At 37.7% G+C, this 18,049-nt stretch overlaps 1 protein-coding gene and 1 pseudogene across 8 annotated transcripts in view; both read right to left on the bottom strand.

Moving 5' to 3' along the window:
* Positions 1 to 18,049, bottom strand: part of DNM1L (dynamin 1 like) — a 43,199-nt gene that overhangs the window by 23,534 nt on the left and 1,616 nt on the right. For all 8 annotated transcript variants that reach the window (XM_006727684.3, XM_006727685.3, XM_031032043.2 and 5 more), the window contains exon 2: positions 2,728 to 2,875. In XM_006727684.3, coding sequence (XP_006727747.2) covers positions 2,728 to 2,875 — 148 coding nt within the window. The remainder of the gene's footprint in view (positions 1 to 2,727; positions 2,876 to 18,049) is intronic.
* LOC145721763 (ATP synthase subunit s, mitochondrial pseudogene) lies at positions 5,777 to 14,460 on the bottom strand (annotated as a pseudogene).

Genomic DNA, 18,049 nt, shown 5'->3' with positions numbered 1-18,049 from the left:
CATCGGGCTCCCTGCTCCGAGGGAAACCTCCTTCTCCCTCTCCCACTCCCCCTGCTTGTGTTCCCTCTCTCACTGTGTCTCTGTCAAATAAAATCTTTAAAAAAATAAACATTAAAATATTTTAGTCAATTTTGATGGACCTATATCTAAAAATGGATTAAAGGGGACGCCTGGGTGTCTCAGTCAGTTAAGCGTCTGCCTTCAGCTCAGGTCATGATCCCAGGGTCCTGGGATCAAGACCCACATGGGGTTCCCTGCTCAGCGGGGAGCCTACTTCTCCCTCTCCCACTCCCCCTGCTTGTGCGCTCTCTCTCTCTGATAAATAAATAAATAAAATCTTTAAAAATAAAATAAAAATAAAAATAAAAATAAAAATGGATTATACTACTCCATGTCATCCTAAAACTAACCTATTATTGATAACCTGGGGCTTTCTTACATAACAAAGCCCTCTGAGGCTATAAATCCCTATACAAAATGGTTAGAGATGGATTTTTTCTTTTCTGAAAGTTCCATCTGGTTATGTTTTCCTCCCTTTCTCTCTGGTTGTCAGACTGTCAGGTAGTTCATACTCTTGTGGCTAACTAAATGTTTATCTGCTTCATTATTTATGACTTTCTCTGGGTTACAAAGATTTATGATAAGGTAGACTGTTTATCCTGAGGATAAAGAGGCTCTGGTGAGAAACTAAGGAACTATGCTAGTTATTAATAGGACATACAAAATTTAATACTCAAAACTTATTTAATCTATTTTGTGTTCTGGGTAGCTTAGTTGTCATTTTAAATGTGAGGTTTATGTTTTTTTATATAAAATATAAGCACTAAGCTTTGAAAAAATATATATATAGGTTAAGATACGCAGATTTGCTGACCACCACCAAGAAGAGACACATAAACAAAACATAGTGAACATACAAGCAGAGATACTGAGGAACTGACATTTCTGTAGCTGAAATATATACCCTTTTCTAAAAACACTGCCCAGCTCTGCAAATAGTTTCTGAGAGGCAGGATATCTATCATCTGCCCTTTTCATGGTGACTGAAGAAAATAAAAAGTTAGAAGAAAGAGACCTAATTAATGCCATATGGTTTCTTAAAGTCTTAGTTTAAGGTATTTGGTAGATTTGATGACATAAGTTAGTGGGAATGAAATTTTAACGGTTATTATATATATATATATAAGCTGAACCACAGGTTAGTTCAAAATGATTAAATTCAAGGCTCAGAATTTCAGTAATAAAGAAATATTACAGAAATGCAAAGTGATGAATAATATACCAAGACACTACCTAATATAATTAAGAGGCTCCTACATATCCTCTGGCAGTTTATCCAAAAATATTACTTGTTAACATCTACAACTTCATTAACCTGCTTCAGTGATTAACTTTCTACATCATGATAGGGTTTTTTTACTTCCTTTAAAAAAAAAAAAATCAGGCTATCACCACCAATGCTCCATCAAAAATAAGATACAAATTAAAGTAACTTCAATTTCAGGGCGCCTGGGTGGCTCAGTTGGTCAAGCGACTGCCTTCGGCTCAGGTCATGATCCTGGAGTCCCAGGATCGAGTCCCGCATCAGGCTCCCTGCTCGGCAGGGAGTCTGCTTCTCCCTCTGCCCCTCCCCCCTCTCATGTGCTCTCATTCTCTCTCTCTCAAATAAATAAATAAAATCTTTAAAAAAATAAAAATAAAAATAAAGTAACTTCAATTTCATCAATACTATCATCCCTTCTTAGGTCAGAATCTAAGAAGTAGAATGAAAGTGCACTGAAAACAGATCTCTGCAGATAAGTAACAAACATGGTACTCTGCTGCAAATGTAATAATTACAGCATTTTACAGACTTTTATAAATAAGACAGAAAGTCTGAGCCAAACACTGAACTAACAAGGAAGATTAAGTATATTATTTTCATCAAACATTCCAACCTCACTAATATAAATAGGACACATACTTAATAAGCAATTTAATATCTGTTTATAGGCATCACATTTCTCAAAATATTTTCAGTTTAACCAAAGAAGGACTGCTATAAAGGACAGTGTATATTTTCTTATCTTAATATTCCACATTTACTATTGCAGGAGTGGGTGGATCTTAAAAATCAGAATAGTATGTGCTATGTAGGTAAGCCTTAGCAAGAGAAGGATAGTAAAAAAAATAAAAAGAACCAAAACTCTTTCTAAAAATAATATTTTATTAGCTTAAAGGGCAAAGATTCAAAATTAGCAGGTACATGGTGAGACCAAAAAAGGGAAGGTGAGACAACACTGCTGTACTGAAAAGCAAAGTCATTTTAATTGTATTTAAAATTTTTAAACTAAAATATAAATTATTTAAATTTCTAAATCAAAGTTAAAAAGTAAAAACACTGTTTTAAATATTAGCAAAAAAAGCTTATTAAAACACTCCAAAAGACACAAAAACTTTTTTCTTTAAAATAATTGATTCCAATTTACCCAGTACCTCACTAAATCCTCCCTAAGCATTAATGACAGTTTACTAATAAGCTGAATTCCTAACACGTCTACTCATGGTCCTCAAAACAAAACTTACTCCTTTTTCACAAGAGAAATGATGCATTCCACTTCTCTTCATAGGACTCCTGCTTTTATTATAGCCACTGATTTGTCTAATTAATTCATGATTTTTTAAGCAAAATTTTCAAGCAAAAATGAAGAATTTTTAAACAATTTTTATTCCAATTCTAAAATTTACCATTTTCTTCTCCTGTTGTTTTTCGCTTATCTTCGGGTGAAACATGGACTAGCTGCAGAATGAGTGGTCTCCGGGTGACAATACCAGTGCCTCTGGGAAGCAGGTCCCTCCCCACCAGGCTTTCTAGCACTGAGCTCTTTCCACTGCTCTGAAAAAAGAATACACAAGACCAAAATTAGTTTCTCCACAGATTTTTTTTTAAGATTTATTTATTCATTTGAGAGAGACAGAGAGCACGTATGCACATGAGCACAGGGGGTGGGGAGGGCGCGGAGGGAGAGGCAGAGAGAGAGGCAGAGAGAGAATCTCAATCAGACTCCCCGCTGAGCACAGAGCCAGACACAGGGCTCAATCTCACAACCCTGAGATCATGACCTGAGCCGAATCCTGGATGCTCAACCAACTGAGCCACCCGGGATGCGCCCCCACAGATGTTTTTTTTATAACTCAACATAACTATACTAACAAAGCACCATACAAAGAAATTAAAGAAAAATTACTGCAAAGGTGTTTAAAATTAAAGTTTAGTTACATTTTCTATTATATGATTTTATTTCTTTATAATAAAAAAAGAAAATATTAAAGTCCCACTCTCCCCAAAAAATTTAAAAAATAAAAAATAAAAGTCCCACTCCCCTATAATTTTCCCACCTTTTTTGATACTCCCAACCAGGTTTTCAAAACCTGTATAATACTGGTATGTAACATTATGCCTATGAGAGTATATTACTTTACATGGGGCAGTTCTATAATCTGCTTTTATTTTTAATGTAGCAATCATGGATAATATTCCATATCAATATACTAACTTCTTTGTTTAATAGTTAAGTAGTATTCTACTGTTTGTAAAGCCAAACATTGACTTGGGCATTTAAATGGTTTTCGCTATTAACAATGCTGCAGTGCACGTGCTTTATACATATAACCTTACTCACATATTACCTTATTAGTTTTATTCATTAAATGAAATGGCTGTGATTAAAGAGCATAGAGATTTTAAGCATTCACAGATATTGTCAGACTGCACACAAGATGGCAGGAACCAAGTCATACTTCCCATGTAATTTGCCGCACCGCCATCAGCACTGGGCATTATCACTTTTTTGAACTTCGGCTACTTTGACAGATGAACACTGACAACTCATTTAAATTTACATTCCTTTATTACTAAAGTCAAGGATCATTTTGTTTAAAGGCTTTCTGTATTTTTCAGTGATTGCTCAGATGCTGGCATTTTATGTTTCTTATTAGCTTATAAAGCTCTTTATCCATGTATTTCATTTTTTGTTCTGACTATTCCACAACTTCTTATTTTGAAAATTTCAAAGCCACAAGAGTTTTGAGAATTATTAACAGTGGATGTTCATATCTTAACAAAGATGCACCAATTAACGTTTTGACACATGCTTTAGGTTTGTTCTTAAACACACACACACACTTCTTTTTCTTCTGTTCTATTTGAGAGTTAATTATATATATCATGACACTTCATCCCTAAATATTGCAGCATATCTATCTCTAAGAACATTTACAAGGGCATTCTTCTATATAACCACATCCAATGATCACATTCAGGAAACTTAACATAGATACAATACTAAAAAACAGTAGATTATCAAATAATATATAAAACCTTAATCTATACATCTTAAATGTTTATAAATTTTTCTTAACTTTATAATATTTTCTGTACAGAATATTTTTTCTATGCTATACTTCTTCCTAGTCAAAACTAGTACAACTTTTACTTTCATAGTTTCTACAAAGGCAAAAATCCTGAATTCATCTATTGTATCAGAAAGAATCTACAAAAAGCAGATGGCCCACTCAAGTTAGGTTAATTTAAGGAGAATTTATTTACAAGCAGACTGTATACAAAAGCTGAAGATAAGGCTTACAGAAATCACAAGGGATAGTACAATAACCCAGGCTAGTAGCAACAGAGAAGTTCTTAACCACCTATAGGCCATGAAGAAAGGATTTTGAGAAGAGGGAGAGCCAGCCCAAGGCATGTACATATGGAGAATGAGCCACAGGAATAAATATCCAAACTTTAATCTCCAATCCCTGCCAGGCTCCCCATTTCCAAATCCTATCAGATGCCAGAGAACATAGGGGCCCATTCATGTTGTCCAGAAAGGTCCCCTGTGATAAAGAACAGGAATGTTGACTGGAATGGTCAAATTGAAGAGTATGTTTCGCACCTGATATTGCCAGGTTTTAGTGTCTCGGTTTATGCCTTTCATTAAGAAAAATGGGGTGATTTCTATCATTTCTTTTCTGTATTCTGTATTCTAAAAAAATTTGAACAGGAAATTTCCTGTTCTTTATGCATTCGATAAAACCTGTCCATTATAAAAAAGAAACCATCTAACTCCCTGAATTTTCAAATTTACAGGTATAACTCCTTATAATATTCTTAGAAATTGTTCATTTTTCTTACTTCTAATATTGTCTTTATGTTGTTTGTTGTTTCTTCTAGCCAGATTTTCCAGTTGATTTTTTTTTTTTAAAGATTTTATTTATTTATTTGACAGAGAGAGACACAGCGAGAGAGGGAACACAAGCAGGGGGGAGTGGGAGAGGAAGAAACAGGCTTCCCGCGGAGCAGGGAGCCCGATGTGGGGCTCGATCCCAGGACCCTGGGATCATGACCTGAGCTGAAGGCAGATGCTTAACGACTGAGCCACCCAGGCACCCCTTCCAGTTGATTATTAAATTGATTTTACTGGTCAAATCTTTTACTGATTTCATTTTGTAATTATTTTTCTAATACGGTTAATTTCCACTTCTTCCCTTCCCTCCTCCCCTGAAAAAGAGGGGTTATCTTTTCTTTTTAAAAATCCTGCAGTTAAGGGGCGCCTGGGTGGCTCAGTCATTAAGCGTCTGCTTTTGGCTCAGGTCATGATCCTGGAGTCCCTGGATCGAGTCCTGCATCGGGCTCCCTGCTCAGCAGGGAGTCTGCTTCTCCCTCTGACCCTCCCCCCTCTCATGTGCTCTCTCTCATTCTCTCTCAAATAAATAAATAAAATCTTTAAAAAAAACAAACAAAAATTCTGCAGTTAATTTAGCTTATTTCTCTGTCTCGGCTACCAACACTTGCCCCACCCATCCCATATACATACATACATTTCTCAAACTGAGTTGTCTCTATCTTTTCCTCTATACAAAGAATTATGATTCTCAAGGACACAGTTCATGACAGAATTAGAATACACAATTACTCATTTGCTCTTATTTCACATTACAGATTCTCCAAATACTACCAATGTTACCACCACCAATAAGATAACTGAAAATAGCTTTTTAAATGTTTTGCATTTAATCCCTCCATTCTCTTTCCTACCTCTTTACAGACCATACTTTCCCCTTTTTTAGCCATCATTTGATTCTGCAAGTGTCATGCTAACATCAGTCCTTATATTAATGCCTCTCTAGACATTTTGATTCTCTGAAGCTTGTTCTCTAGTAGATTCCTCAGGAGGGCTAATGGAAACAATAATCTTCAAATTCTAGCATACATATAACCGTTTGTCACTTTTATACTTGAAAATCAGCTTGTTATATATAAGATCTTGGGCTCATACACTCTTGAATATCTTAGATATAAAATTTCCACAATAAATTGTGTCTTCTCTCATAAGTCTTCTCATAAATATGTCTTCTCTTGGGGCACCTGGGTGGCTCAGTCGTTAAGCATCTGCCTTCAGCTCAGGTCATGGTCCCAGGGTCCTGGGATCGAGCCCTACATCAGGCTCCCTGCTTGGCGGGAAGCCTGCTTCTCCCTCTCCCACTCCCCCTGCTTCTGTTCCCTCTCTTACTATGTCTCTATCTGTCAAATAAATAAATAAAATCTTTTAAAAAAAGTATGTCTTCTCTCATGAATGGTTACTGTTGAAAAGTATAATAATCTGATTTTCCTTCTCTTGGACTTTCTGAATTCTTGCCTGCATGTCTGAGGGCGTTCTATTTTTCCTTTAAAGTCCAATAATTTTACTAGACTATGTTCTATGTCAGGGTTGGTCTTTCTGTGCCAATGTTCTCAGGTATGTGCTGTGCTTTTTCAAAATGGAATTCCAAATCTGTTTTTAAAATTCAGTTAAATTTTTAGTATCTGTTCTGTTCCCTTCCTAGCTTTATTTTCCTTGGGGGGGGGTGAGGGGCAGCTCCCATTATACATATGTTGGATCTTCTTTGCCTGTTTTCAGTACGTTAACTTCTGTCAAATTCGTTTTACAACTCTTTTTTACCCTTATTTTTTTTTCAGTTTCTCATAATTGTACATTTATAGTAGCATGCTTCAGTAACTTTAAAGTAAAAGTAACGGTCCTATAAATTACTGATGAAGTACAATAAAGAATATCTGTGTTGCACATTTAAATCACTTAATTTTTTTTAGTTTTTTAAAATATATTTTTTAAAGATTTTATTTATTTGACAGAAAGAAAGAGCACAAGCATGGGGAGAGGCAGAGGGAGAAGCAGGCTCCCGGCTGAGCAGGGAGCCTGATGGGGGGCTCGATCCCAGGACTCTGGGATCATGACCTGAGCTGAAGGCAGATGCTTAACCAACTGAGCCACCCAGGTGCCCCTAAACCACTTTAAAGAACTCTGTCATTATCCACATCAAGAGTTATCTACATAGATATTTATATAAAATGAGGAATATATTAGAATTAAACTGCTACCTGGTTTCCATTTTTCTTAAAATGACTTAATGTGCATAGATTGAGTCATATCTGAATATTCTCTACATGATGGACTCTCCACTTCTGAAATGTCATGATATGATATCCTTAAGGTTTGTTGATGATTATATAATATTCATTGCTGTTTAGGGTCAACAATTTCAAATGATACTTTATATTGAAATAAGACACTTACTGAATATTATTATTTTACTTCAAGTCTAATTTTAGTTCCAGAGAAGGCAGTGCTGTCTTAAAGGTTCAGATAAGGTTTTCTTTTTCTCTTACTCCAGGAAGATCACTTAACAACAAATACTTGAGTTTCTTAAGTGATATAAAGCAATGATGCCTTTGTCTGTGATATTCCCACATGAAATTATATCCATTTCCAATATGCTTTTTTGTAAATTTTCAGGTTTACCAAGTCTCTCCTGTCATCATCAATATAATGACACTTGCATAGTCTTATTTTTTCAACATGCTGTAGGCCCTCCAGGTGATCAAATCCAATTCTCATGATACAAGAGTTGGTGGCATCCATTGCCTGAATCTTGTATTTGTCCAGAGCTCCTGTTGGGAGGTGGTTGTAGTCCTTCTGTCACCTCTCCTGGCCATGGTAGCGCACCTTGACCCCACAGTGCAGCAGCCACTCAGATGCTGCCCTATCGGGTCCCACATCCTTGATGTGTTCATAATCCACTTTATTAAACACTGCATTCAACCAGCCCCAAAAGTTTCTTCAGTCACATGACCATGGGAGTTTCTTAGACATAAAAGCCACACAACTGCCGGGAAATTTCTCCAAACAGCATCATTTGAGAGCGCCGGAGGTAGGGAGGGCTCTTACCCTTATTTTTAATGTCTTTCCTTTTCATCTTTCTCCCTCAAGGTACTGTCTGTTATGTTTATTTGTTCTTGTATTTCTTCGTTCCCTTCATTTTAAAATAAATGTTCTTTCATTTCTAGTATTTTACTAAGTTCTATCACCTCGTTTTTATTTTTTCTTATGCAAATTTGCTTTTTTAATGCCTTGTTGTGATTATGTCTTGTCTTGCCTTTTGTCTTAATATCTAATTGTTTTCATCTGTTTTGTGGATATGTCTTTCTGGTGTGCTTTCTTGTCTACAGGGCTGCTATTCTGAGTCTCATTTTTCTTTAAAAATTGTGAGATTTGACAACATTTTCTAAACTTTAGAAAAAAGCTTGGCCTAGAATAGCTATTCTAACTTCACACTCTAAAACGCCCCTCATTTACATATAATGTTCAAAAATATAGTTCTTTGTTTTCTGATATCTTGTCTCTCTCTCCACCAATTTTATCAGGATCTTCTCTTTCCTTTGCTGTATTCTTCAGGCGATGCTCAGTTATATTCTCAGTTCTTTTGCACTCTTGTTAATTGGTCCTGGAAAGGAGCTTTGGTTGGTTAGTTTTCAAAGTTTCACAAAGGTGCTCTAGTCCCTTAAGACTTGATCACAGACCTCTCTCACACACCCATTACCTGTGTGTGCAAAACCCCATCCTGTTTCAGCTCTTACTCTTAAACTGGCCGTCCAAGATTTCCAATGATTGCTTTTTGCCTATTTTTTGATTCCCAGATTCATCTGATGTTCCACTGCTTCCCTCTTCCTCTTCCTACATAGATAATAATACACAGGTCTTGGAGTTGTTTGTGGTTCGTCCCCAACCTACTGGTATTGGAGGATTTACAGAAAAACATGGTCAACTCATTTTCTTGTAAATGTTGCAGAGGCACCTGGTTGGCACAGTTGGTTAAGTGTCCAACTCTCAGTTTCAGCTTGGGTCATGATCTCAGGGTCCTGGGATCGAGCCCCACATCAGGCTCTGCGAGTCTGTTTGAGATGCTCTCTCCCTCTCTCTCCTGCTCATGCATGCTCACTCTCTCACTCTCTAAAATAAATCTTTAAAAAAATGTTGTAAATGATCGTGGGTTTTGGGTTTCCTATTCTATTTGTCCCATTTTTATGGGAAGGTCATACAGAGATTAGATAACTATTCTATCACTATTGTCATCTCAGAAACCATAATATGGAAATTTAGCCCATTTGGAAAAACTGAGGCTAACGCTTAATATTATACTTTTTTTACATTATTTAGTCATGAAAAGAAATAAAGTACGGATACATGCTACAACATGGATGAACCTCAAAAACATTATGCTAAGTGAAAGAAGTCAGTCACAAAAGGCCACATATTTTTTGGATCCTGTTTATATGAAACGTCCAGCACAGGCAAGATAGTAGATTAAGTGGCTGCCAAGCACTGGGGATGGAGGGAAATGGGGAGGGACCACTAATGGATACAGGTTTCTTTTTTAGGATAATGAAATACCTAAAACTAGATTATGGTGATGGTTGCACAACTCTACAGACATGCTAAAAACTACTGATTATACATTTCAAGCGGGTGAACTTTACGGTATATAAACAACATCTCAATAAAGCTGTGGGAAAAAAAACAAACTAAAGGAGAAAAAAGTTTCAAATGAATTACAAATTTTAAAAAGTACTAGAGAATATTAAAGTATACCCTCCTGACTCCCTAATACATAAAATGTACAAACTAGGGAAAAGAAATTGATAATTCAACTACAGTAAAATTGAAATTTCTTTTACTCATACAAAAAAAATTAAGAGGAAAATATTTGTGATTCCCATAACTGAAAAAGAACTAGTAAGCAAAATGCAAAAATAACTTCTATAAATCAGTAAGAAAAAGATGAATAATCTAATAGAAAATAACGTGCTGAGATAGTAACAGAAACTCACAAAAACAGAACCACAAAAGGACAAGAGAAAAGTTAAGATGCTCAAACTTGTTAATAATCAGGGAGATATAATAAAGCCACAATTAAATACCATAAATTTAAAACATGAAAATAAACAAGAGTCCTGTCCAAGATGGCAACTTAAGATGCTGAACTCACCTCCTCCACAGACACACCAAATCTACACCTGATTATACAGCACTTCCTCCAAAGAACTGAGGTCAGCCCGAATAGCTTCTACACCACAAAACACAGAGAGGTCACACAGAAAATGGCAGAAGAGCTGGAGAAACCAGACAGCATAAGGAAGGGAACCTCTACCCCCAACGCTGTGAACTGCAGTAGGGAGGGATAGTATGAAGGGACTACGGGCAGATTCATCTGCCCTGGGGCACAGAAAAAAACTATGGTTTAAAAAAGCAATTAGTATATAAAAGATCCAGCCATACAACTCCACCGAACAGTGGGGGAGCTGCTGGGACTCTCTCCAGACTAGAGAAGCTGGCAAGCGCCACAGTTTACGTTCACCTTCCACCTTGATAGTGGAGATGGGAGCAGGGTTCCAGGTGCCATAGCCAACCCACCACCTCAGAGAGTACCGGGCCATAGCCCACATCAGCCATAGCTACAGCCATCCTGTCAAGGCAGCACCAGGGTGGCACACATCAAGACACCCTTGGTCAGCACTCACTACGGCTCCAGCTGTCATGGCAAGGTGACAGGCACTAAGTACCCCCAGAACACCACAGGCCCACACCACCTTGACTCAAGACAGCTTGCAAGGGCACACCCCTAGCACAGAGCACTCCAGGACTACCTGGCTCACACCTGCCTGGATCCAGCCACTCTGCCAAGGGACCCCCTGCATGGAGCACCCCAGGAACCCCTGGCCCATGCTGACTCAGTTCCAGCCACCTCACCAAGGAATCCCCTGAGTAGTGCACTCCGGATCCCCTGGCCTGCACTGCATCTTGTCTGCAGTCACCTTACCAGGGCACCGCCTGCACAGGGTGCTCCAGGATACCCTGGCCCACACAAGCCCTGGCTCTGGTCACCCCGCCAGGGCACCCCCTGCACTGAGTACCCCCAGACATACCGGCTTGCACCCACTTCAGATTCAGCAGTCCTGCCAGGGTGCCCTCTGTGTGGAGAACCCAAGGACCAGCTCATATCCACTTCAGCTTTAGCTGCCCTACCAGGGTGCCCTCTGTAGGGAGAGACCTGGGACCCCAAGCTTGCACCCACTTCATCTTCAACTGTGCTGCGAGAGTACCCTCTGAGTGGAAAGCCCCTGGACCACCCAGGCCCATGCCCACTTCCTTGCTGGCCATTCCACCAGGGCAGCCCCAGCACAGAGAGCCCCAGCACAGAGTGCCCCAGGGCCCCACTCCAGACACAGCTCCAGCCAGCCCAAGTCACCAAGCACACGCAGTCTACACAGGGGATGACTATACCCAAGACCACACCTTCAATTTAGGAGAAGTAGCTGTCCCACCCAATTCACAGAAACAAACAAAGAAAGTCAAGCAAAATGGGAGACCAAAGAATATGCTCCAAACAAAAGAACAGAACAAAACCTCAAAAAAATAACTAAATGAAACAGAGATAAGCAATATGCCTGATAAAGAGTTTAAAGTAACGATAATATAGATGTTCTCCAGACTGTTGAGAAGAGTGGGAGAACTCAGTGAGACCTTCAATAAAGAGATAGTAAACACTAAAAAGATGTAATCAAATTTGAAGAAAACATTAACGAAAATGGAAAATACACTAGAGAGAATCAACAGCACATTAGAGGATACAAAAGATTGGATCAGCAATCTGGAAAACAAGGTAATGGAAAGCATCCAAGCTGAAGAGCAAAAAGAAAAAAAGAATTTTTTTAAAATGACAATTAGGGGCGCCTGGGTGGCTCAGTCGTTAAGCATCTGCCTTCGGCTCAGGTCATAATCCCAGGGTCCTGGGATCGAGTCCCACATCGGGCTCCTTGCTCGGCAGGAAGCCTGCTTCTCCCTCTCCCACTCCCCCTGCTTGTGTTCCTGCTCTCGCTATCTCTCTCTCTGTCAAATAAAAAAATAAAATCTTTAAAAAAAATAAATAAAATAAAATAAAATGACAATTAGGCTAAGGGATCTCTTGGACATCAAGTGAATTAACATTCACATTATAAGGGTCCCAGAAGAAGAGAGGGGAAAAAAAAATATGAAGAAATAATAGCTAAAAACTTCCCTGACCAAGAAGGGAAGGAAACAGACATCCAAGTTCAGGAAGCACAAAGAGTTGCAAACAAGATGAACCCAGGAAGCCCACAGCAATACAACATAATTTAAATGGCAAAAGTTAAAAATAGAGAATTTAAAAAGCAGCAGGAGAGAAGAAAAAAATTATGTAGAAGGGAAACCTCATAAGGCTATCAGCAGATTTTTTGGGAGAAACTTTGCAGCCAGAAAGGAGTGGCATGATATATTCAAAGGGCTAAAAGGAAAAACATCTACAACCAAAAATACTATACCCAGCAAGGTTATCATTCAGAATTGAAGGAGAGATAAAGAGTGTCTCAAACAAAAATTAAAGAAGTTCATTGCCACTAAACCAGCCTTACAAAAAATGATAAAGTGACTTCTGTAAGTGGGGGGGGAAAAGCCATAATTAGAAATAAGAAAATTATGAGAAAAAGATGTAAAATATACCATATACATAAAACATGGAGGAGGGAGTAAAAAAGTTTTCTTTGAATGTGTTCAAATTTAAGTGACCACCAACTTAATATAGACTGCTATATACTTAGGACCCTACATATGAATCTCATGGTAAATACAAACCCAAAACCTGTAATAGATACACAAAAAAACAAGGAAAAAGAAAATAAAGCATAACACTACAGAAAGTCATCAATAACAAGGAAAGAGAGCAAAAGAAAAGGAACAGAGAAGAACTACAAAAACAACCAGAAAACTATTAACAAAATGGCAAAAAGTACACACCTATCAATAATTATTTTAAATGTAAATAGACTAAATGCTCCACTAATCAAAAGACATAGGGTGGTGAAATGGATTAAAAAAAAAACTCCTTTATATAATGCCTACAAGAAACTCACTTCAGACCTAAAGATACATAAAACCTGAAAGTATGGAAAACGACATACCATGCAAACAGAAATGAAAAAAAAATGCTGGAGTAGCAATACTTTTATCAGACAAAAATGGACTTTAAAACAATGACTGTAACAAAAGACAAAGAAGGGCATTACATAATGATAAACAAGTCAATCCCGCAGGAGTATATAACAATTGTAAGTATCTACACACTCAAAATTAGAGCACTTGTATACATAAAGCAAATATTAAGACACAAAAGGAAAAATTAATAGTAATACAATAATAGTAGAGGACTTTAACATCCCACTTACATTAATGGACAGATCATCCAGGCAGAAATTCAATAAAGGAACAATGTCTTTGTTTGGAGCTTAAACTCACAACTCTGCGATCAAGACCTGAGCCGAGATCAAGAGTCGGACACTTAACCAACTGAGCCACCCAGGCACCCCAAGGAACAGTGTCTTTGAATGACACATTAGACCAGATGGACTTAAATATATACAGAATATTCCATCCAAAAACAGAATACACATCCTTTTGTTGGAACACTCACCAGGACAGATCACATGTTAGGCTACAAAAACAAGTCTCAATAAAGTTAAGATGGAAATCATATCATGCATCTTTTCTGACTACAAGAGTATGAAACTAAAAATGAATTACAAGAAAAAAACTGGGAAAAACCACAAACATGTGGACACTAAACAACACAGTAATAAGCATCGAACTGGTCAATGAAGAAATCAAATAGGAAATCAAAACATACATGGAGACAAATGAGAATATAAACACAATGGTCCAAATCTTTAAATGTGGCAAAAAACAATTCTTAAAGGAAAATTTACAGTGATACATGCTTCATCAAGAAATAAGAAAAATCTCAAATAATCTTCCACCTAAAATAACGAGAACAAGAACAAAGCCCAGAGTGAATAGAAGGAAATAATAAAGATTAGAACACAAATAAATGAAATAGAGACTGATAAAACAGTACAAAAAAAAAAAAAATCAATGAAACCAAGAGCTAGTTCTGTGAAAATAAAACAAAACTGATAAGCTTTTAGCCAGAATTATCAAGAAAAAAAGAGGACACAAATAAAATCAGAAATGAAAGAGAACAACCAACACCGCAGAAATAGGATTGAGAGACTACAAAAAAAAAAAAATTAATACGCCAGCAAATTGACAACCTAGAAAAATGGATAAATTCCTATAAACATACAATCTTCCAAAACTAAATCAGGAAGAAATAGAAAATCTGAACAGACCAATTACTCATAACAAAACTGAATTGGTAAAAACAAAAACAAAAACTCCGAACAAATAAAAGCCCAAGACTAGATGGCTTCACAGGTGAATTCTACTAAACATGTAAAGAAGAGTTAATACCTATTCTTCTCAAACTATTCCAAAAAAATAGAAAAGGAAGGAAAACTTCTAAATTCATCCTATGAGGCCAGCATTACCCTGCATTATCAAAACCAGATAAAGACACCACAAAAAAAGAAAACTACAGGCCAATATCTTTGATGAACATAGATGCAAAAATCCCCAACAAAATATTAGCAAACTGACTCCAACAATACGTTAAAAAAATCATTCACGGCACACCTGGATGGCTCAGTCAGTTAAGCGTCTGCCTTCAGCTCAGGTCATGATCCCAGGGTCCTGGGATCAAGTCCCACATCAGGCTCCTTGCTCAATGAGAAGCCTGCTTCTCCCTCTGCCTGTAGCTCCCCCTGCTTGTGCGCTGGCTTGCTCTCTCTCTCTGACAAATAAATAAATAAAATCCTGAAAAAAAAAAATCATTCACTACAATCAAGTGGGACTTATTCCTGGGATGCAGGGTGGTTCAATATCCATAAAACAATCAGTGTGCTACATCACATCAACAAAACAAAGGATAAGAACCATATGATCATTTCAATAGATGCAGAAAGAGCATTTGACAAAGTAAAAAAATCCATTCATCAGGGCACCTGGGTGGCTCAGTCGGTTAAGCGACCAACTCTTGGTTTCGGCTCAGGTCATGATTTCAGGGTTGTGAGATCGAGCCCCACACTGGGCTCCACGCTCAGTGGGGAGTCTGCTTGAGATTCTCTCTCTCCCTCTCCTTCCCTCTCTGCTGGTCCCCTGGCTCACGCTCTCTAAAATAAATAAAACCTTAAAAAAAAAATCCATTCAACAAAGTAGGTTTAGAGGAGACATACCTCAACATAATAAAGGCCATATCCGCAATGGGGAAAAACTGAGCTTTTCTCCTAAGATCAGGAACAAGATAAGGATGTCTACTCTCCCCACTTTTATTCAACATAGTACTTTAAGTCCTAGCCACAGTAATCAGACAAGAAAAGAAATAAAGGCATTCAAATTGGTAAGGAAAAAGTAAAACTTTCATTATCGGCAGATTACGTGATACTATATATAGAAAACCCTAAAGACTCCACCAAAAAACTACTAGAACTGATAAATGAATTCAGGAAAGTTGCAGAATACAAAGTCAATATACAGGTATCTGTTGAATTTCTATACACTAATAATGAAGCAGCAGAAAGAAATGAAGAACACCGTCCATTTACAATTGTGCCAAAATTAATAAAATACCAAAGAATAAACATAACCAAGGAAGTGAGAGACCTGTATTCTAAAAACTATAAAATACTAATGAAAGAAAATAAAGACGACACAAACAAAATAGAAAGATATTCCATGGTCATGGATTGGGAGAACAAATATTGTTAAAATGTCCATACTACCCAAAGCAATCTACAGACTTAATGCAATCCATATCAAATACTTTTCACAGAACTAGAACAAATAATCCTAAAAGTTGTATGGAACCACAAAAGACCCCACATACCCAAAGTAATCTGGAAAAAGAAGAACAAAACGGGAGATTATCAAAATCCCAGATTTCATGATACACTACAAAGCTATATTAATACAAACAGTATAGTACTGGCACAAAAACAGACACCTAGATCAAAGGAACAGAACAGAGAGCCTAGAAATAAATTCACAATGGTTGATTAATCTATAGCAAAGGAGGCAAGAATATGCAATGGAAAAAAGACAGTGTCTTCAACAAATAGTGCTAGGAAAACTGAACAACTACATACAGAATGAAACTGGACCACTTTCTTACACCATACACAAAAATAAACTCAAAAAAGGGGCGCCTGAGTGGCTCAGTGGCTTAAGCATCTGCCTTCGGCTCAGGTCATGATCCCAGGGTCCTGGGATCGAGCCCTGCATCAGGCTCCCTGCTCCGCGGGAAGCCTGCTTCTCCCTCTCCCACTTCCCCTGCTTGTGTTCCTCTCTGGCTGTATCTCTCTGTCAAATAAATAAATAAAATCTTTAAAAAAAAAAAAAAAAAACTCAAAATGGATTAAAGACCTAAATGTGAGACCTGAAACCATAGAAATCCTAGAAGAGAGCACAGGCAGTAATTTCTCTGACATGTCAGAGCAGTATTTTTCTAGACATGTCTCCTAAGGCAAGGGAAACAAAAATAAACTATTGGGTCTATATCAAAATAAAAAGGTCTGTACAGCAAATGAAACAACTGACAAAACTAAAAGCCGGTCTACTGAATGGGAGAAGATAGTTGCAAATGACATACCCAATAAAGGGTATATTTTGTATCCAAAATATAAAAGAATTTACACAACTCAATACCAAAAAAACAAATAATCCAATTAAAAATGGGCAAAAGACGGGGCACCTGGGTGGCTCAATCGTTAAGCGTCTGCCTTCAGCTCAGGTCATGATCCCAGGGTCCTGTGATAGAGCCCTGCATCGGGTTCCCTGCTCCGTGGGAAGCCTGCTTCTCCCTCTCCCGCTCGCTCCCCCTGCTTGTGTTCCCTCTCTCGCTGTGTCTCTCTCTGTCAAATAAATAAATAAAATCTTTAAAAAAATAATTAAAAAAATTTAAAAAAATAAAAATGGGTAAAAGACATGAACAGACATTTCTCCAAAGAAGACATACGGATGACCAACAGACACATGAAAAGATGCTCAACATCACAACTCAAGGGAAATGCAAATCAAAACCACAATGAGATACCACCTCACACCTGTCAGAATAGCTTAAAAACGTAAGAAATAACTAGTGTTGACAAGAATGTGGAGAAAAAGGAACGCTTGTGCACTGTTGGTGGGAATGCAAACTGGTGCAGCCACTGTGGAAAACAGTATGGAGGGTCCTTGAAAAATTGAAAATAGAATTACCATATGATACAATAATTCCACTACTGGGTATTTACCCAAAAAATACAAAAATGTTAATTTGAAAAGACATATGCACCCTTTCAGGGTTTTGTTTTGTTTTTTTTAATTTTATTATGTTATGTTAATCACCATACATCATTAGTTTTTGATGTAGTGTTCCATGATTCATTGTTTGCGTATAACACCCAGTGTTCCATTCAGTACGTGCCCTCTTTAATACCCATCACCAGGCTAACCCATCCCCCACCCCCTCCCCTCTAGGACCCTCAGTTTGTTTCTCAGAGTCCATAGTCTCTCATGGTTCATCTCCCCCTCCAATTTCCCCCCTTCATTTTTCCCTTCCTACTACCTTTTTTTTTTTTTTTTTAACATATAATGTATTATTTGTTTCAGAGGTACAGGGCTATGATTCAACAGTCTTACACAATTCACAGCGCTCACCATAGTACATACCCTCCCCAGTGTCTATCACCCAGCCACTCCATCCCTCCCACCCCCCACCACTCCAGCAACCC

Source organism: Leptonychotes weddellii, chromosome 5 (genome assembly GCF_054177405.1).
Source record: "Leptonychotes weddellii isolate Sample4059 chromosome 5, ASM5417740v2, whole genome shotgun sequence".
Taxonomy (NCBI): domain Eukaryota; kingdom Metazoa; phylum Chordata; class Mammalia; order Carnivora; family Phocidae; genus Leptonychotes; species Leptonychotes weddellii.
This window is presented reverse-complemented; position numbering and strand designations above follow the sequence as displayed.